This window comes from Crocuta crocuta, unplaced genomic scaffold (genome assembly GCF_008692635.1).
Source record: "Crocuta crocuta isolate KB4526 unplaced genomic scaffold, BGI_CrCroc_1.0 scaffold396, whole genome shotgun sequence".
Taxonomy (NCBI): Eukaryota; Metazoa; Chordata; class Mammalia; order Carnivora; family Hyaenidae; genus Crocuta; species Crocuta crocuta.
Window position 1 is genome coordinate 2,118,735 of NW_027533259.1, and position 22,463 is coordinate 2,141,197.

The 22,463-nt window shown below is 36.4% G+C and overlaps 1 protein-coding gene across 1 annotated transcript in view; it reads left to right on the top strand.

Annotated features, from left to right (window-relative positions):
- Nucleotides 1-22,463, top strand: part of ORC5 (origin recognition complex subunit 5) — an 85,650-nt gene that overhangs the window by 56,076 nt on the left and 7,111 nt on the right. Inside the window, exon 13 of the mRNA XM_077746928.1 lies at nt 19,297-19,409. Within this exon, the coding sequence (XP_077603054.1) occupies nt 19,297-19,409 (113 nt within the window). The remainder of the gene's footprint in view (nt 1-19,296; nt 19,410-22,463) is intronic.

A 22,463-nucleotide genomic window follows, 5' to 3' on the forward strand; every position in this document is an offset into this window, starting at 1 on the left:
CGCGCGCTCGCGCTCTCTCTCTCTCTCTCTCTCTCTCTCTCTCTCCTTCAAAAAGAAACATTAAAAGAAAAAATTTTTTAAATAAAAATTTTCATCTAACTCTGACCCCTGGGGGGCTCAGTCGGTTAAACCTCCGACTTCGGCTCAGGTCATGATCTCGCAGTTCGTGGGTTTGAGCCCCGCATCGGGCTCTGTGCAGACAGCTCGGAGCCTGGAGGCTGCTTCAGATACTATGTCTTGTTCTCTCTCTCCCCTTCTCCTGCTTGTGCTCTGTCTCTCTCTGTCTCTCAAATATAAATAAATGTTAAAAAATTATTTTTTAATCTAACCTACTTTAATTCAAGTTTCAAATTGAAAGTTAGTGTTTATCTTTTTAACGTAGTTGGAATTGTGTTTTTCTTTGCTTAAAATTTCATTTAACAGATTCTTATTGAGGGCCTGCTTTGTTCCAGGCACTGTGTTTTTGTTTTTTATTTTTAATTTTTTTTTTAATGTTTCATTTATTTCTGAGAGAGAGAGAGAGAACACACGCGCTCTAGCGGGGGAGGGTCAGAGAGAGAGGGAGATACAGAATCTGAAACAGGCTCCAGGCTCTGAGCTAGCTGTCAGCACAGAGCTTAATGCAGGGCTCGAACCCACAAACTGTGAGATCATGACCTGACCGTAAGTGGGACACCCAACCAACTGTGCCACCCAGGCGCCCCTCCAGGCACTGTGTTAAAAAGAGAATACAAATGTGAAGAAAATGCTGTTCCTGCCCTCAGGACTTTCTTTTTTTTTTCTTTCATAGTTTATTGTCAAGTTGGTTTCCATATAACACCCAGTGCTCATCCCAACAAGTGCCCTCCTCCATGCCCATCACCCCCCTTCCCCTCTCCCCCACCCCCATCAGCCCTCAGTTTGTTCTCAGTATTCAAGAGTCTCTCATGGTTTGCCTCTCTCCCTCTCCCCCACTATTTTTCCCCTTCTCCTCCCCCATGGTCCTCTGTTAAGTTTCTCCTGATCCACTTATAAGTGAAAACATATGGTATTTGCCTTTCTCTGCCTGACTTATTTCACTTAGCATAACACCCTTGGGTTCCATCCACATTGCTACAAATGGCTTTCTAGTCCGTCTGTAGCTTCCTCTGCCCTTCATTTGTATATGGTGCAGTTGCCAGATTCTAGCTCGCGCTAGACTTGATGACCTGTATGTGTATATACTGGGAGGACATATATGCTGAATGAAGGAACTAATACTTAAATACTTAAAGTGAAAACGAATACCTAAATATAAATTAGCATTTTTCACTTCAGTAGTCCCTGTTATTCAATAATACAGGTATTTAAATGTCTTCTTCCAAGTAAAATTAAGGGGCGCCTAGGTGACTCAATTGGTTAAGAGTCCAACTTTGGCTCAGGTCATGATCTCATGGTTCATGAGTTCTAGTCCTGCATTGGATTCTGTGCTGACAGTTCCGAGCTTGGAGCCTGCTTCGGATTCTGTGTCTCAGTCTTTCTCTTTCTGCCCCTCCCCTGCTTGTGCTTTGTCTCTCTCTCAAAAATAAACATTAAAAAAAAATTAACAAACCTGTTGGTTGAATCTTTTCTTTTGACATACCTTGAACTTAGCATTGTGGAACATGATTGTTTTATACCTGTGTCATAATTAAATTTTGTTAATATCCAACTAAATTTAGTTGTAAGTAAATTAAACTCAGCTAGTTGTGTTTATTGGTATCAAACAATCTCAGTTAAGACTTGAAACTTGTTATGGACAAATAAGCAGTGTATTACATTTGGCTTATTATAAACTAAATGGCTCTTAAAAAGACAAATGGATGTATATCAAATACTTCATAATTAAAAATTATACTATTAGGTCTCTTATATACAATATTTTGAACTATTTTTATAAACTTTTAACCAAAACTACTTTAACCAAATAAACTGATTTCATAGACTTTACTTATAAAACCTCTTTACCTTAAAAAATTAGTTTGCATATTTCATATTGTAGTTGTTTGATATAGATTTTTACAGGAAAAGTAATAACATTTATTAGATGCTAGCTATTCCCCTAGCATCAGAAATCATAGTTGATGAAATACTATCCCATGGATAGTATTAAGAATTTGATGGATGGATAAGAATTTGAACCTCATAAATATAAAGAGTAACATCCTAAAATCTAGCTTAATATATTCATATGAAGTGGTTTAAGTATGATTATTTTCTGTTTCTATATATTAAAAGTGGTGAACAAAATTTCCTCAAAATAGATTCTCTGCATAGTAGAGTATTAGAAAATGTGAAAAGCTATTCTTTGGTGATTTGTGCTTCATTTGGCTTGTAATGGCATTCCAGTGTCTCTGTGGTATCCAACTTAAATACTTGATGCTAATAAGATAAACTATATAAATCACAGAAACTATCTTGAATGCTAACATTTTCTAATAATCTTACTATGTTTTTTTAAGCCACAACCGAGATTGTGGGACATTTCATTGTAAACACGGTGTAGGTCAGCAGGGCGCTGTGTGACAGAGGCGGGCTCTTCTCTAGCCGTGAAGAGCCTGACTGCCATGATGCTTTGTCTCCACTGGTGCCAGAAATTAGATTCTCGAATCCACTACTACCCCTGATGTGGGTGTATTATTATTCTGCCATCAGGCCCCTCTGTCGTATGTGCTTCTTTCCGGAGATTTTTTTAAAAACTATTTAGGAATGTTTCATATTTCACAAGAGTTACCTTTGTGGTAAGGAATACTAATACTAATTATCAAAGATTAAAAAAAAAAAAAAAAAGGCACAGTATATTTTACTCTATTGGCCCAAGGGTAAAGGTTGAATTTCTTGTTATCTGTAAAAGAACAGTGTTTACCCCTATGCTGCTCTTCTCGTGTCTTCCCTAAATCTGGTATTAAATTTCTTCAGTGTAGCCACTTTGCCTTTGTGAATATATCAGCCCAGCAGTAGTCATTTTTATTGAACTGTAGAAAAATGGAACCATTGCTTAAGGGTGACCTGTAAAATACTGCCTAAGGGATAAAAAAAAAATTGCATAAATTATGCTTTCACCTTTTGAGTAAAATAATATATTGGTACCTAATTTTTGTAGGCAATATTTTATAACTGCTTTGCTTAAAGCTTAGTAGTGCTTCTAATAACTATACCCTTTGTTCACTTTTTGGGGGCAGATATATTCAACACCAATAAATTTTATTTGACTTGGCAGAATTTTTTGCTGAAAATGCAAAGGAATGTATGGAAATATGCCTGCACGTGCCTATTTAAGAGAACCTGTACTGTTAATACAGTGACTATATAGGTAAATGCATACCTTAATTAGAGCTTTATGACTAGTTTGTCCTAATGAGGAAAGGAGTTTCAGTAAGAATAGGCTAGGAGATAGATTTGGAAAAATCTACATCATGGAAATGTGTCCTACATTTTAAAATACTTTTATAAAAAGATGATTAGAAGAAGTGTTGATGCTTAAGGGGGTTTCCAATGAGAAATCGTCTTGATTCCTTGTCAGTTCGCAATTAATTGGGAGTCTTTTGGAGGACGTTGGCCTTACCTGCCCATAAAAAGGCATATTTCAGCAGCTGGTGCTGCAGAAAAGTCCTTGTCCTTTCCCCTAGGTGAGAAATTGGGATTCTCAGTGCCAAGTCATCCATAGAACCTAATTGCTCCCTCACCTTGGATGCTCTGAATGTGATAGAGTTGGATTCTCAAAATTGAGAGTAGTCATGCCCTGATAGTTTGGAATCAGAAAGGGAAATAAATTTACCCAGAACTGTCTTATCTGCTCCCTTAACTTAAGATGCTGTGTGTCTGCTGATGTCTTTTCAGTTCTGTATTTCTAGCTAGCTGTGGACCCAGATTGCCAACTAGACACTCATAGTCGATGTGCTATGGCCATCACACATTGATATATCCAAAACAAAAATTGTTCTCTAAACCACTTGGGTTTTTCAGCCTCACCTAGATTTCAGAACCAATCATTTATTTATTCAGCCTTTAACAAAGCACATACTTTGTGGTAAGCACAATATTAGGTGCTAGAAAAACAAAGATCATACAGATATTTTTTAGTTCAATGGAGAAATCATCTCTGAATGCTTTTGTCTCCATTTACTTGGTCACCAAGTCCAGTCTCTTTTTCCTCCTAAATACAGATGGCTCTTGGATGTATTCCTTTCTTTCCCCATTGCCAGTCGCCTTACATCCATATTTTCATTGTCTCCTAGACTATTGCACCATTGTCTTAACTGGTCTCCTTGTCACCAAGTACTTTTGAATTTAACTTCCATATGGTCGTCAGCATAAATCTTAAGTAAATTTGATCTTGTTTTTCTGCTTACACTTTAAAAAAAATTTTTTAATGTATTTACTTATTTAGTGTGTGTGTGTGTGAGAGAGAGAGACAGAGAGACAGAGACAGAGAGAGACAGAGCACAAGTGGGTGAGGGGCAGAGAGAGAGAGAGGGAGGGAGACACAGAATCCGAGGCAGGATCCAGGCCCCAAACTGTCAGCACAGAACCCGATACTGGGCTCACACTCACAAGCTGTGAGATCATGACCTGAGCCAAAGTCACACACTTAACCAACCGAGTCACCCAGGCACCCCTCTGCTTGTACTTTTTAAATGAGTTACATTATCTGTAAAATCAGTTCTCCATTCTATAGCATTTCCTGTAAGGTTCTTCACAAACTGGTCCCATTTTCTGCCTCTTCCTTTATTGCCCTCTACACCATTCACAGTAAGCTGTTTCCTCTCCGAAAGCACAGCCAATTTTTCCTTTACATTGTTGTGCTATCCCCCTACCACTGCTGAGCTCTCTTCTGTGCTTTGTTTTGCATACCCCTAAATGCCATTCTCAATGAATCCACATTTTGCCTCCCTCCCTATTACCTCATTGTCTTCTCTACAACCATATAGTTGTGTTTATACATATCACTAGCATCCCTCTCATATTATGTCATTACCATTTTATTATGCGTTTGTCTTCTCTGATACCTTGAATTCTTTGAGGTTGCAAAGGCCTTGTCTTTTCATTTCTGTGTCTCTCGGACAGTGCCTCGAACATGAGATTCACTCATTGAATGAGTGGTTTCCCATTCTCCTAAGCTTGCAGTTACATCTTAGAGACTAAAGATTGGCAGTCATCTGTGTGCTAATTAAATTCTAGGGATTATAGGCATTATCTTTAGTTCCTCTATGTAAAAACATACATATCAGTTTTTGTTTATCTGAGCAAAATCGAAGACTAATAGTCTACTCCCTACCTTTGTTTTTTTTAAATAAAAAATTTAAATAAAAAATTCAAAGGTGAATTTCCAGAGATGATGATTTTAGGTTGAACAGCTTTGACAGCATTTGCCTATTGCTTCCATTGCCTCACAGTCATCAGCTCTGCCTCGTGTGTGGAGAACTGTCAGTTGAACTCTCTTGATGTATGCCACATGCTCATGAACTATCACGTCACCTGAAATCAGATCAAATGTGGTGCTTTTTGGGTTGTGTGAACCTCATGCATTAACATATCACATGTTAAGTTCTCTTATTTAAATAATTTAATATGTTTCAAGTTACAAAGCTCCTCCAGGACAAACAGGACGGGGTATTTCACAAATCAATTGACATAGATATCAACCTATGAGAGTATAAAAATAATGAGCATGTTAAAAATTAATTACAGTTGTAAATTGATTTCCTTTTGTTGCCAGAAAGAACACAGTTTATTAGCCCAGGAGCAGGTTCACACTGTTTTAACATCAAGCACTTCCAGCTGAAGCTTGTTAGTGACTGCCTCTCAGATTAAGAAAAAACATCCTCACTGTGGTGCATGAACTCCTCTTGTTAAGACATAAATAATCAGCTCATCCCCTACATGGATGAGAACAAAGAACATAATAGTATACGGAGCAAAGATTAATTAAGTAAATATTGCATGACCCTATTTAAGATGTTAATTCAAAATTATCCAAGTGCAAGGAGGTTTTCACTTTTAATTTTTCTCTGTGAATGCCTCCATCATGACATAGGTGCTATTCACAGGAAAAAACTGTATACTTTGGCATTTGAATTAGGCAGATTGATTATTTTAAGCTAAAGTAAAATAAAATAATTATGGTATGTTTCTAATGCAGAAATACTAGGGAAATAACATTCCCTTTTGATTGCAGGACGCTTCAGAATTTTAGAAGTTTTGTTCATTCAAAAAAAATTTTTTAATGTTTATTTTGAGAGAGAGAGAGCATGAGCAGGGGAGGGGCAGAGAGAGAGAGAGAGAGAGACAGAGTCTCCAGGCTCTGAGCTGTCAGCACAGAGCCCAACGTGGGACTTGAAGTCACAGACTGCAAGATCATGACCAAACCATGACTGAAGTCGGATACTTAACCAGCTGAGCCACCCAGGTGCCCTTTGTTCATTTTTAAGCCAAGAGCTGAAAACCGGAAATTTTATTTTGAGGAAAAACATCAGTGGCAACACATGACTAAAACTTAACACCAATATTAACTCATTCCCAAAGCTCATACCCTCAGCTAGATCCTGACTTCTAATACAGCTTTTTTTTTTTTTTTTTTTAACTTTATTCTGTATTTCCTGGCACAAAATCCAAATCCTGACTTGGAAGAATCAACTCCCTAGGCCACTTTCATATTCATTTGAATTTCATTCATCTGAATGTGAGCTTGACACAATAGACAAGAAGCTGTCGAAAACAGTATATATTCTCCTAAAGTCTAGGAATTATTGGCAAAACAATATGCTTTAATAGGTAATAGAAACCAAAAAGGGGGGTAAATAATTTCCATACAAAAATTTAAACTTACTTAAATAATTAAAATGATACTTCTTGGGATGCCTGGGTGGCTCAGTCGGATAAGCGTCCGACTTCAGCTCAGGTCATGATCACACGGTTCATGGGTTTGAGCCCTGCATTGGGCTCTGTGCTGACAGCTGGCTCAGAGCCTGTAGGCTGCTTCCAATTCTGTGTCTCCCTCTCTCTCTGACCCTACCCTGCTCAACACTGTCTGTCTCTCTCTCTCTCTCAGAAGTAAATAAAACATTTAAAACTTTTAAATAAAAAAATAAAATGATACTTCTTGAGAATGATTTCATTGTTTTAGGAAAGACCTTTCTATTACTTTTGCTTTTTAAAAGTTTAATGATTATCCTAACTTAATTTTTTGCACTGTTACATGTTTTGTATGATTTGATGTCATAAATTTTTCTGTAATGATCTTTAATCCACAAATGTATAAGAAATTTTGCATTGGGATACCATTTTTAAAGTTACCTAATTTCAGATTTTAAGAAATCATGCTTTTTCCCCCACCTTAAATTATCTTTCAAAAATTAAGCCTTAAAAGCAGTGATTTTATGTCTAATATAATGTGCAGTCTGATTTATGAAAAGTTAACATTTCATTAGGTTAATAAAGTTTACTTAATATTTTACTTTAGTGAATCACACCCCTCACATCTGATAATTTTGTTCACATGATTATTGAATAGTAATTCTCAAGGCTATTACCTATATCCCTAGGGCAGGACATTTGCCTATGTTGAGATATTTCTTTAATCCTTTTTGCTACAGTTTCATTAAGGTCTGTGTTTTGTTTGCAGTGTTTTTCCTGCTGGGTTTCTAACTTCCGGCATACTCACAGGACCTCCTTTCAGTATGTAGTGCTTCCTGAATTATCATTTTACTCCCCTCCTCCATAAAGCTTTCCTGAGTCTCTCCCAACAAAGTTATCTCTTCGCTGTGTTCTGTAGCTCCCTTTTGGGGGTAGTATAAGAAATATGGGCATTAGGTTCAGATGGTATTCAAATTCAGTGGTGCACGTATAACTGTTGGCTCAGTGACTTTGAACATTTACTGATCTCTTTGAGTTGTTCCCTCATCTGGAAAAGAGGTTTATGTATAGTACCTAACTCATGGTGGGGTTCTTGTGAGGACTGAAGAAATTAAAGTGCTTACCGCAGTGTCTGTATCTATAATCTATCAGTGCTATATCAGAGCTATAGAGCTTGGACTCAGTAATAAGTTCCAGTCCCCATATCACTAATTACCCATGATATCTAATATTAACCAGTCCCATGGCTTTTTTTCCCCCTACTCAAGTTTTGTCCATATTCTCTGCTAGATCCTGAAGGAAGGAAGAAATGCCAGGTTACATCTGTGTCATTCTCAGGAATTTTGAAGGACACTAGAAGAAAAGATAAAAGCATTGACTGGGGTCTTTAGTACAGTAGTTAATACCCTTGACAGATCACCTTGTCATATTCATCAACACCCAAAGTGAGGCATTGTTTTGGCTAAACATTTTTAATATGTTAAAGATTCTTAAGACTTAGTATATTAAAATTCTTAATATGTTAAAGATGCTTAATTTAAAATTTATTTTTGGAACTCTAAATTTTTTTTTAAATAAACCTCCAGCATGGTATAGGTGTTGTATGTATTCTTTTTCATTGGGACTTTAAGAGTCCCAATTTATTTAATTTCGAACATCTGCTAATGTGCTCCTACATATTTGTTTGGGGTGACTGACCAGGGGCTGATAATGTCATTCATCTTTTTATGATATCTGTTTTCTCATCCGTAAAATGAGGCATTGATCTCCAAGGTTTTCAGTACTGATGGATTAGCTCAGAATTTTATTGTGTAGTCATTTTTATATTGAAACATTTTAGTTTTTAGTAAGTTTGAAACATTTGGTTTCTATAGCCCCCACACAACTGAAAAACCTTCACAGTTTTAAGAAATAGAAATAAAAAGTAAAATTTGGGAAAATGTAAATCCCAAGTTGGGATTTACATAATAACAGCTTTACTGTTATAATTCTATGTCTAGAGAAGTAAGCTGTACAAGCCACAGGTTTATAGCAACTTTATGAGGCTTTTATGGACTCAGGGCATGAAACCAGCAGCTATAAATCCTTTACTGCTGAACCACAAGTCATAACTAATCATCTGGCTTTCAATAAGAAAATCTGTGATCTATATGCTTTTAAAAATCCAGATAGCCTCACCATATCAGCATTGAAATAATTAACATATCTTATTTGCCCATTTTAAGCAATATTTTATCAAGTTTGTTTAGATCCCTGTAAATATGAGTCAAAAATGTTTTTATTTCTCTAAGTAGATATTTAACTTCATAGGTACTTAAACATTTTCAGAACAAATTTATTCAGGCAATTTATAAGGTCTTTCTCAAAGCTCTCCATGTTTTGTGTATTAGCGTATGTATGTATATGTGTTTTTATTGTTATAATTGACATTCAACATTATCTTAGTCTTAGGTGTGTAACACAATGAATTGAGATTTGCATATATTGTGAAATCACTACAGTAAATCTAGTTAACTTTTTCGCCATATGTAGTTATAATTTTTTTCATGTATATTTATTTTATTGGATCTTCTGTATTTATTTTTTTAATTCAACCATTTTTTGGAGTTAATTGGGTAATTGTGGACTCATATGTAATTGTGAGAAGTCAAATGTGCTCTCTTTTCCTGTGTGCCGTTTATTCACTTTCCCCCAAAGGCAACGTCTTATAAAACTAGTGCCACAACCAGGAGATTGACATTGACACAATCCACTGATCTTACTCAAATTTCCCACTTTTACATATATATATATTTTGTAAATATATATGTATTTACATGTATTTATTTTTCCCATATACTTGCTTATGTGAAATTTTATCCCATGTGTGCGTTTGTATATCCACCACCACAGACAAGATACAGACCAATGACATCACCACAAGGACCCCTGTTTTTATAACCATACCAGCCTCCTTCCCACCCCCTCTATCAATCCCTGGCAACCACTAATCTCCATCTCAAAAGTTATATGCATTTAAGAATTTTTAGAAACAGAATTCTTTTTTTTTTTTAGGAGATGGAATNGTCCATCCACGTAGAAACAGAATTCTATAGTATAATATTTTGAGATTGGCTTTTTTCACTCAGCATAATTAACTTCTTTGAGATTCATCCAAGTTTTCGCAAGTATCGTGGTTCATTCTTTTTCTTCTTGCTGAGTAATAGTCCTTGATATTGATGTACCACATTTTACCTATTCACTCATTGAAGGACATCTGGACTCTTTTCCATTCTTTGTTTTGTTTTGTATAGTTTGGTTTTGGGCTGTTACAAATAAAGCTACTGTGAGCATTCATGTACAGGTTTTGTATGAACATGCAGTTCTCTGGGATAAATGTCCAATGGTGCAATTGCTGGTGACCTCATAATTGTATGTTTAGTTTTATAAGTGATGTCAGTGTTTTACCACTTCCAGTGAAGTATGTTAACCTTACTTCCAGTTAGATCCCCTTTTTTTGTCCCTTTTTAAATATTACTGTCTTGAGTATCAGGTTGGTGGAATAATTTTTAACTAGATATGATAGAGAAAACTCATGAGGAGATAGTCTGTTTATCGTATTTCTGCTCTTTCCATTGTTCTGTCTTATTTCTTGGTGCTCAGGGTTCCTTTTCTCTTTCCCTTTTTTTGTTTGAAGAACTTCCTTTAACCATGGTTTAAAGGTAGGTCTGCTAGTGACAGATTCTTTAGTTTTCCTTCATTTGAGAAGGTCTTTATTTCTGCTTTATTCATGAAGAATAGTTTTTTGAGACATAGAACTCAAAATTGCCAGTTTTGTGGAGCCAGGATTCCTGTTCCAGTTAGGGAGAAATAAGCCTACCCGGGGAGCTTTCTGTTCTGGATTGGCAATTGGGGGAAGCAAGGTGTGGGTTACTTTGTGTTTTTGGGTTGGAGAGTCACAGGACTCCCTGAGCTTTTATGTTGTTCCTCTAGTCTCGGGTCCGTAAACAGTCTGCCTTCCTCTTTCCACCTTTCAGACTCCTTCTTTGCTTGCCTCTTAGGTGATTTCCAGGGTGGAGAGCTGTCCTGGGGAGGATGGTAAATATGAATCGATGCCATCTTGTCTGGACTAGAGGTTCTCCTGTATTTTTATTTTTTTTACATGTTTTTTCCAGCCCTACTTTCTAGGCCCATGGTTAGTATTTGTTTATAAAATATATTCAAGAGTAGGGGCACCTGGATGGCTCATGCAGTTAAGCATCCAACTCTTGGTTTCGGCTCAGGTCATGATCTCCTGGTTCGTGAATTCAGGTGTTAGTTTCTGCACTGACAGTATGGGGTCTGTTTGGGATTCTTTCCCTCTCTGCCCCTACCCTGCTCGTGCGCTCTCTCTCTCAAAAAAAAAAAAAATTAAAAAATATATATATTCAAGGGTAATTGCTAAGTTCAGTTGCATAGAAGTCTACTGTAAATTAGTGCAAAATTTTTTTTCAGAATATTCAAGTATGTTTTACCATTATTATTTAGCAAGTTTATCCCCCAATAGAGATTAAAACCTTTTAAGACATTAATTTTATTGACCGCAGCATATTCTAGTTTATTCTTCTTTGCTAGACACAGAGCCTCACTCAGAACCACTTCTTGCATATGGGGCCTTAACAATGGGAATGACTCTAACAACAGGATTGGTTGCTGCAGCAGATAGGAAAGACTGATCCCATCTCCACCTCACACATGCACATGCATACGCACAAAACTGAGACACTATAGTGCATCTGGTCCTGAGTACCTTCACTGTCTAGAGACTTATGCCATATTCCCACCAACCATATCAAACCGTAAGTATTAGTGCCAATCTGGAGGTCCTATTTCACTGTGTTGTCATGCACATTTTAAAGTAGTGCAAGGAAGTAAATCAGTATTTTCCGTGATCCTGTTTATCTTCGAATGCACAATACCTAGAGCAAGCCCTCAAGAGTTTTGTGAATCTCCAATTGGAAATATTAGATAATTTTTAAGAATTGGCTAATTCTTAAAAGGAGGAAGATGGATGTTCTTGAACTTAACGTATATATAGAAATAATTTTCCAAAGTTTCATGTATTCTTTTCTGCAAGTTTTCATTTAGGCAAAGTTCATATGTTTGAGATTCAAAATGTTCACCCCACAAGTTAATCTTTGTACATGATTTTTGTCAGTTTTACTCTAGTAATATTTTAATAGACTGTCAGAGTACTGTTAAATTGTTGGTACATTTGTATGCTGCTTTATGTAATGTTCTCTTTTTTTAAAAAATTTTTTAATGTTTTATTTATTTCTGAGAGAGAGAGAGAGTGTGAGCAGGGTAGGGTCAGAGAGAGTGGGAGATATAGAATCTGAAACAGGCTCTAGGCTCTGAGCTAGCTGTCAGCACAGAACCCGACGCGGGACTCGAACCCATGAACCGTGAGATCATGACCTGAGCCGAAGTCGGACGCTTAACCGACTGAGCCACCCAGGCATCCCTGTAATGTTCTTTTAAACTCTGTCCTTTTTGTTCTTATGGTAAGGTCAAGGAATAAAAAAAATCTCTGAAATTAGTAATTTTTAATTTAAAAAATCACATCCTAATCTAATTGCTTCATTTTGGTTTTGGGTTTTTTTGGTGTATTAGCTTTTCCTAAATCATACCTTCCTCTCCTCCCAAAGTTGAACAGTCATCTTATTAACAGTTTGGAAATGCCTTTTGACTGCTACATCTTTTTTTTTTAATTTTTTTTTTTTTTTTAATTTATTTCTGAGAGAGAGACAGCGTGAGCAGGGGAGGGTCAGAGAAAGAGGGAGACAAAGAATCTGAAATAGGCTCCAGGCTCCAAGCTAGCTGTCAGCAGAGCCCAATGTGGGGCTCGAGCTCAGGAACCTTGCGATCATGACCTGAGCCGAAGTCAGACGCCCAACTGACTAAGCCACCTAGGCGCCCCTTGACTGCTACATCTTAAAGTGATACTGTTTCCTTTGCACAATTTCCATGATTATCCATGGAATTCTGGTAATGACTTTAAGGGGCTATCTGGCTCAACTTACTGCCTATGGAAATTTGTTGATAACTTATGTGATAAAAGTAATAAAGACAGATTTTTGTGTTTCTTTTTGAAAAAATATGTACGTAATTTAGCATACAATTGGAGTTAAAGGATTAAGTATATGAGAGTATTTGAATCATAAGAATGTAGAAGTTGTAAGAAATATAAGGAGATGCCACTGGCAGAAAAAGGTAATAAATTTTTTTTTCTATTTTAAAAGAAAAGTTCCAAAGAAACTTGTGTTTAATAATAAGGAATAATAATAAATGTGTGAGTTTCAAATGGCTATTACTAACCTACTTTAGCAAATGAAAATCCCTTACAGAAAAATAGAAAAGATTGAAGTTAATGAATATATTTTGCCACAGGAAACTATGTTAACTCTTTTCTATATATCCATGAAATTTCAGGCCTACTTTCTCATCATGATTCCTACCTGCTTCCAGAATAGGAAAATAATGAGTTTGTCTTGATTTCAGTAGTATTTACTCTTTCCCCAGATGCCCCATTATTCCTAGGCTGCTGATCTTGTTCTGTGTCTCATCCCTTCATAGTAGAGATCTCAAGCAAGTCATCTTGTAAGAGATACAAGCACACAGGGCCTGCATATTCTTATTATTAAGTGAACCTTTCTTTAAATTGCTTTTAAAATCATGTTTTATCTGTGTTGATATACCTTCGTTTTTCTTTTTAGTTAGTATTTGATGTATCTCATTCTGTCCTTTGACTTTTAACTTTTCCATATTCTTCTGTTTTAGAGATATCTCTCCTAAATAGTAGATAGTTGGATTTATTTTTTTCTATCAGTCAATCTTTGTTTTTTATTTGCAGCAATTACCTTACTTATAATTACTAATGTAATTTTGTTTATATCTATGATTTTATATTTTCTGTTTCAACTACCTATTTTTGTTTCTTATTTTCTTTTGGATTATTTTTATAATTCAGTTTTTCCTCTCTACTAATTTAGAAGTACATACTCTTGTTTCTGTTCTCTTAGTTGTTATTCTAAACATTATAATGTTCATACTTACTGAGGTCAGAATTTAATAAGTACTTTTACTTTACTCAGATACCGTGAAAACTTAGAACATTTTAACTTCATTTTTCATACTCCCAATTTACATATTACTGGTATTGTGCACTTAATTCTTATTTTTATTAGTTAATTAATTATTTTTCATGTTATATATTTGATAGATAGCATGAGCAGGGAAGGGACCAGAGAGAGAATCCCACGCGGGTTCCGCATTATCAGCGTAGAGCCTGACTCGGGGCCTGATCCCATGAACCACAAGATCATGACCTGAGCTGAAATCAAGAGCTGGATGTTCAACTGACTGAGCCACCCAGAGGCCCTGATCTTACTTTTCTATCCATAATACATTATTACCATTTCTGCAGGCAAATTCATCTAGATTTACCGTTACATTTTCTGCTCTCTTTATTCTTCATTCCCTCTTGCATTTCAGACCTTTTAGTGGAATCACTTCCCTTTACCTGGAGGTACATTTTAGGAATTTCCTTAAGTAGGGATCTTTTGGTAGTAAACATTTGGTTGTTCTGTTTGGAACTGTTCTTAATTCATCCTCAATATTAAAAGATTGTTTGTTTTCTGGGTATACAGTTCTGAGTTAGTTATTTTTCACCATGTATTGAAGATATCTTTTCACTGTTTTATGGCTTTCATCATTCTTAAGAAATCTGTAGGTTCAACTGCCACTTGTTGGAAGATAATGTGTTTTCTTCCCTAGCTATTTTTTTAAAGTTCATTTTATTTACTTTGAGAGAGAGAAAGAAAGCAGGAGAGAGGCAGAGAGAAAGAGAATCCCAAGCATGTGGGGCTCAATCTCACAAACCATGAGATCACGACCAGAGCCGTAATCAAGAGTCAGATGCTCAAGCAACTGAGCCACCCAGGTGCCCCCGTCTTCTCTAGCTACTTTTAAGAACTTCTCTTATCTTCAGTGTGCTATGCTTTCACTGTGACGTGTCTAGGTGTAGATTTCTTTTGATTCTTCCTCCGTTGAGTTTATTTAACTCTTTAATTCTGTGCTTCAGTGTTTTTTCATCTCCTCAAATGAATTTCCATCCATTATCTCTTCAGATACTGCTTGTGCCCCATATTGTCCACCTTTCTTTTCCTTCTAGATTTTTGATTAGGAATATGACCTTTGTCTTCTCTATTTTTTAACCTCTTTCATATTTTCCTTCTTTGTATCCCTTTAGTCTGCATTTTGGGTAATTTCTTCAAAACTGTTCTCACAGTCCTTAATTTTCTCTATATTTGGCCATATAATTTTTAATTGGTTATGTTTTTAATCTGAAGATAGTTTTAAATTTTGTTTTCTAAGCAAGTCAAGCATGGTATATTTTTTAGTAAGCTATAGGAAATTCAGTGGTTTTAAATAATATAGTAAGTTTTTAATTTGTTTTTATGTTTATTATTGAGACAGAGAGAAACATAGCATGAGTGGGGGAGGGGCTGAGACAGAGGGTGACACAGAATCCGAAGCAGGCTCCAGGCTTTGAGCTGTCAGCACAGAGCCCGACACAGGGCTTGAACCCACGAACCATGACATCATGACCTGAGCTGAAGTCGGACACTTAACCAACTGAGCCACCCAGGCGCCCAGTAATATAGTAAGTTTTAACTAAATGAATGGGCTGTTAGAAAATAAACTCATTAAATTTGAAGTTGAAAAATAATGCTAATAGGTAGTAACAATATTAATAATACCTCATATTACTGAATACTGTGTCCCAGGCCCTGTGCTAAGTACTTTACACATGGCCTCGTTTGATTGGCATATCACTATTTCACATGTTTTAAACAACCAACTTAATTTTAATAATTTTTGTTTCAGTGAACTTAACTCCTAAACTAGGCAAATGGAAACTCTTATCTTTTGTAAAAATTTTGAATAACATGAAACTTTTTTTTACCTTTCATTAACTTTGTTCATACGCATGAATAATGTTACTAAGAAAATCATAACTAAACTGTGATCACAGCTAAGAGAGCTAACATTAAATGAGTTGTATTAGACTTTTATCTCATCCAGTGAAGATACAAGGAAAAGTAAAACTGATTCAAGGCAGAAAGCACTTACATGCTTTTCAAAAGTTTTGGAGTTGTAGTTAGGAAAACAAATCCTAGCCAATTGAGTTTCTGGCTCTGTCCAGTCATTATCACTTCGGGCAAGTCAGTGAGCATCTTGATTTCCACATTGGTTAAATTAATCATCAGAACCTAGCAGTTTTCTAATGCAAGGGTTGGCAGACTTTTTCAGTAAAGAGCCGCTTTGTAAATATTTTAGGTTTTGCAGGCAGGGAAGCAAAATGAAGGATGTATCATGTAGGTACTTGTGTAAGAGAGAAGACTTTTATCTCATCCTGTCTTGTTTTCCTGGTGTGAGGTCAGTATATTTTCTGGGCATGTTCTGTGCTCAGTTGCCGTCATCTGGAGACATTCTGAGGAAAAAGGGGAAAGGGGCCTGGCAGGCTGGACAGGTAGGGTGACTACTGTGGTCAGTTCCACTCTTTGTCACAGTGACATTTAGGTCCCTGTGTACTCTTCTTTCCTCCTGGAGAAACCAACTGAACAAATGTCAAAGGCTTGCTAGCACCAAGACCATATCCTGTGATTTCCAGCAAACCCCCTCAAGAAAAACCCCCAATTTAAAAATACTAGAAAAACTTAATGGCTTGGAAATTAAAGAATTCTTGGGCACTTGGTGGCTCAGTTGGTTAAGTATATGACTCTCTGTTTTTGTCTCAGGTCATGATCTCACAAATGCTGACAGTGCCAAGCCTGCTTGGGATTCTCTCTTCCTCTCACACTCTGTCTGTCTCTCTGAATAAAAGAAAATAAGCATTAAAAGAAAAAAAAAAGAATTCTAAAATAACTTTGGAGCTAAAGAAGAAATCAAAACAAATTAGAATTGGAGTATATAACTACTTTCAATATAGTAGAGCAAACAATAGAATGGGAGAGTATTATAATTTAGTTCAATAAAAGACAAGAAAGACACATAGAAGAAGAACAAATAGAAAGGTTGACATAGGGCGCCTGGGTGGTTCTGTTGGTTAAGCATGCAACTTCGGCTCAGGTCATGATCTCATGGTTTGTGAGTTCAAGCTCTTCATTGGGCTTGCTGCTCTCAGCATGGAGCCTGCTTCGGATTCTCTGTCCCCTTCTCTCCCTACCCCTCCCCTGCTCATGTTTGCTCTCTTAAAAAAATAAATAAACATGAAAAGAGTTTAAAAATTTTGAAAAGAAGAAAGAAAGGTTGACATAATGGTAGAAGTAAAAATTTTAGAATATCGTTACAGTAAAGGCAAATGGAGCATACAGTCTAAATGGTAGAGATTGTCAGACTGGATAATCACACTACATGTTGTTTATATGAGAACTGTCTAAAACTAAGAAAATTAAAAATTTGAAGGGTGCCTGGGTGGCTCAGTTAGTTAAGCATACAGTGTTTGATTTCAGCTCAGGGTCATGATCTCACAGTTTATGAGTTCAAGCCCTGCATCAGGCTCCACACTATCAGAAGGATTCTACATCTCTGCCCTTCTCTCTGCCCCTCTTCTGCTCATGTTCTCTCTGTCTCTCAAAATAAATAAATAAACTTTAAAGAAAAAGAAAATAAATTTTAGACCATACGAAGATGGTCTAAAAGGAAAACACATCACCTAAAAGAATGTTGATATAGGTATATTAATATTAGAAAAAATACATTGTAAGTCAAAGACATTACTGAACAAAGTGACCATTAGATGGTAACGAAAAGATTTAATTTGCCAGCAAAATACAGTTTTTAAGTGTATACATTTAGTAACAGGTTCAAAACAAAGCAAAAATTAACAACTACAAAAAGGACAAACTCCTTGTAATGGGAGAGTTTTAATTCCTTTTGCCAATTTTGATAGATGAAATAGATAAAAAATGGAGTATGTAAGATTTCAGCCATGTAAATAAGCTTGATCTAGTAGACTTGTAAAACAGCATATAACAGCTACAGAATGCAGAACTTTTTCAACACAGAGATCATCTGTAAAAAATGTTTTAGACATAGCCTAATTTGTGATATTGAATTAGAAATTAAAGTCTTAACTCTTTGAATACAGAGCTTCATATTTTGATATTTTAACACAAAATATTTTTCTAATTAGCAGAAATCCTTCATATTTGCTAAATATAGAACTTTCTGTATATAAAATACTGTAGTATCTACCATCTGTTCATTTTTTAACTTGTTATTAAAGCAGTGGCAGCTGACTGAACACTGCATAACACTTTTCTCTTAAAAATTGTGATGGGCAGAGACTTTAGTCTCTATAGTGTAGTAGGATGAGCAGGGACTCTAGATTTGAATTCTTGCTAAGTCACCTACCAGCTCTGGGGAAAGTTGCTTATTAACACCTCTAAGGTTCATCAATAAACTGAGTGTAACAGTGTCCAAGTTCTAAGGTTATGAGGAATAAATGAGATACTGTGTATAGAATATGTGGTACCGAGCAAATAATTTCTGCTATTACTGTTTTTGATCACTCATAGAATGTTTACTGAGCATCTGCAAAGTTTTAATCTCAAGCTAAGTATTTTTAATTCCTAAGACTTGTCATTAGGTATTACAGGTTTTAAAAACTCTTATCCCTTCTCTTGCCACAAAGCAAGTTTCCAAATCTTTTCTTGTTGCCATTGCTGACGACTTCTCCTATTGTCCAGGAGATGAGAATAAGAAATTGGGAGAAAAGAATGGGCTGCTCAAAGTATTTCAGCTCTTGGATCAGCTTTTTCTCTTGGATTTTTATCATACTTAATACTTTTGTTGGCCTTATGAATGTGATGTTATCTTATATTTTGATTTGATCTGTCAGAACGCATTTTTGTTTCTGCCAGTACTAATCCTTCTGGTGTTTTTCTGACTACCCAACTGGTGATCAGTTTTAAAGCAAGACTAAGCCTAGGCCTGAAGAATGTATTTATCTCCCGTTTAACATGCTACCAAACTTTAAAAGACCCACATCCACATTATAAGTGCTCAATTCTCAAGGCAGTACAGATTTGATATTCTGAGATATTAAGATAGAAACTCCATAAAATTCTGAGTAGAGAAGGAGTGTGCTTTATTTATATATTTTAAAGGTTAGCAATTGTGTGAGTCATTAATGAAACAAAGCTGTCTCTAGTGGAATCCTTAAAGCTTATTGTTGGTTTAACCAAGACTTTTAAGTATATGTACAAATATCTGTATACAAATTCACAGTTACGTTCTTTGCAGGTTTTCTTATGAATTCAGTTATATGTCTTCACCAAAGGAACTATAAAATGTTTTAGAAATGAGGGCATCATGTAATCTTGATAAAACATCTCAAAAATGTTTTCTTATTTTTAGATTACCTCTCTAGTGACCCTTCAGCTGTTAACCCTGGTTGGCCATGACGATCAGCTTGATGGACCAAAATACAAATGCACAGTATCTCTAGATTTCATCAGAGCTATTGCTAGGTAAGCACAGGATAATCATTAATGTAAAATGTCTTGAATTATGTAAATGATATACTAAATATAAAAATTAATGTTCTTCCTAATGTAATGTCATCAGTCATTTCAGCAAGAGAAGATCATTTAAGTGCCAAGAATGAATAAGTTTCACTGTACAATGAACCTCTCATCAAATTTACACATGACACATAATCGGGAGAATTAGCTAATTTGTTAGATGGCAAAAAGCAAGATTCTGAAAAACCTTACAAGACTGGAATAATGATCCCATAGCAGCAAGGTAGGATTTAATGGATAATTGGCTACAAAAAACCCCCTCAAATGTACTTAAACGAGGTGGGAGAAATCTGGCTTAAGTCCTAAGCATTTTAGCTGGTGTCTCATTCAAGGGAGGTAATAGGTCTACTGTGCATTGCCATAGGCAAAACAAATCTGGTGTACTTTCCTGTGCTTGGCGTTTTAAGAGGGGCTTTGACAAATGGGACGTGCCGGTGTTAAGGGGAGAAGGCAGAAGGAAAGTGGTGGAATGAGGAACCATGTCACATCCCTAAGGGACAGGTTATGAGAGAAAAAAGCCTTAGGAAGGATTTGGTAACCGTCTCGAGTATTTCAGGGCCTTTCACGTACAAAATGGATGAAACTAATTATGAGTACTTCGAGAAGTTCTAGGGAAGAAAGTATGTCTCTCAAAATGAGAATTTCTTTTCAGTGGCATCTAACACTGTTGACCACTCTTTTAAAACTCTTTTTTCTTAGAGCCTGTGATTCCAGTTTTCTGGTTTTCCTCTTTATTCTTTGGTGGTTTTTTTCTAAGGCTCTTTTTCCAGTTTATCCTTTCCACCTGACCTTTAAATCTAGCTGGTCCCTGAGGCTTGGCTCTTTTCTCTTTTCATATCATACTTCTTCCTTAGGCAATTTTAGCTACACTCATGACTTAAACAACCATCTCTGTATTAATAACTCCCCGGTTTTTAAAGGCCAGACCTTTTTTTCCTGATATTCTTGACCTTTATTGGATGTTTCTTTGCTATATCAATACATTTCCAAAACTGAACTCGGGATTTCTAACCTCTGCTTCTGCCTGCCAACCAAAAAGGAATGATCCAGCTTCCCTCCAGGACCCCTGTTTCAGTAGTTAGCCCTGCAGTCGGCCATGTGCTGCTGGCCTGAGGTACTGGCTTCAGACCTGGGAGTCATTCTTGACACTCCTGTCTCCCACACTTCCAGCTTCCAAGCATTAGTTCTGTTGATTACCAAGTCCCTCCTACATACCTCAGATTCATTCACGTTTACTGACTGTTACCCCTCTAGACCAAGCCACCATCGTCTTTTCTCTAGTAGCCTCCTAATTGGTCTTCTGTCTACTCTTATCCCCTTATATTTTGTTGTCCACACTATAGCCAGAATTATCTTATAAAAATTTAATGTCACCCTCCTACTTAAAAAGTCTTCAGTATATCTTTTTGAATTAGTGTTTTTGTTTTCTTTGGGTAAATACCGCATAGTGCAGTTACTGGATAATCTTTTTATGAGGAGCCTCTGCACTGTTTTCCATAGTGGCCACACCAGTTTACCTTCCCACCAACAGTGCATGAGGATTCCCTTTTCTCCAAACCCTTGCCAACACTTGTTACCTGGATTTTTGATACTAGCCATTCTGACCACTGTGAGGTGATACCTCATTGTGGTTTTGATTTGTGTTTCTCTGATTATTAGTGGAGCATCTTTTCACCTGTCTGTTGGCCATCTATATGTCTTCTTTGGAAAAGTGTTCAAATCTGCTCATTTTTAAATCTTTTAATCTTTTTAAAAAAACCATCTTTTAATCCTCTGCCTACGTTTTAATTGGATTGGATTTTTTTGGTGTTTAATGATATAACTTCTTTATATATTTTGGATATTAACTCCTTATGAAAAAACCCCTCTAATTAGTAAAGATATATGCACCACTCTGCTTATTGCAGCATTATTTTCAGTAGCCAAGACATGGAGGCAACCCAAGTGTCCACTGATAGATGAATGGATAAAGATGTGGTAATATGCAATGGAATATTACTCAGTCTTAAAAAAGATGAGATCTTGCCATTTGCAACAACATGGGTGGGTCTAGAGGGTATAATGCCAAGTGAAATTAAGTCAGGAAGAGAAAGACAAATACCATATAAATTCACTTATATGTGGAATCTAAAAAGTACTTAAAAAATTTTTTTTAATGTTTATTTTTGAGAGAGAGAGACAGAGACAGAGTATAAGTAGGGAAAGGGCAGAGAGAGAGAGAGAGACACAGAATCTGAAGCAGGCTCTAGGCTCCTAGCTGTCAGCACAGAGCCTGATGTGGGGCTCGAATCCACAAACCGCGAGATCATGACCTGAGCTGAACATGGACGCTTAACCGACTGAGCCACCCAGGTGCCCCTAAAAAGCAAACAAACTTGTAAATACAGACAACAAATTGGTGGTGGCCAGAGAGGAAGTAGTTGGGGAAATAGGTGAAATACATAAAGGGGGTTAAGGAGTACAAACTTCTAGTTACAAAATAATTTGTAGAGATGAAAAATAATAGCACAGGAAATATAGTCATTAAGATGGCAGTAATGTTTGGTGATGGATGGTGACTTCACTTACTGTGTATGCACTGAATCTTGGGTAGAATTGTTGAATCAATATCTTGTACTCCTGAAACTAATATAACATTGTACATCAATTATACTTAAAGAAAAAAAAGTCTTCAATAATTTCCCATGACTCTTGGGGTAAAAAAAAAACAGGAATTTTTAAAATAGCCTACAAGACCCCAGTGCTCTGGCCCTTGCCATGTCACTGTGCTGCCCAGGCCACGTCTGGTACAAACACTGCTCCCCTTGGTATTTGCATTTTAACCCAGCTGGCTTTTAATTAGTTCTTCCTATTCACCATTATGCTTCCCATCTTTGGAAACACAGCACTTTCCAACTCCTCCTCTCCTTTATCTTGCTAACTGCTGCTTAACCTGTAATGTCAATTTAAATGAAAAGTGTTCTTAAACCACCATCATCCTCCCCCCCCCCCCACTCCAAT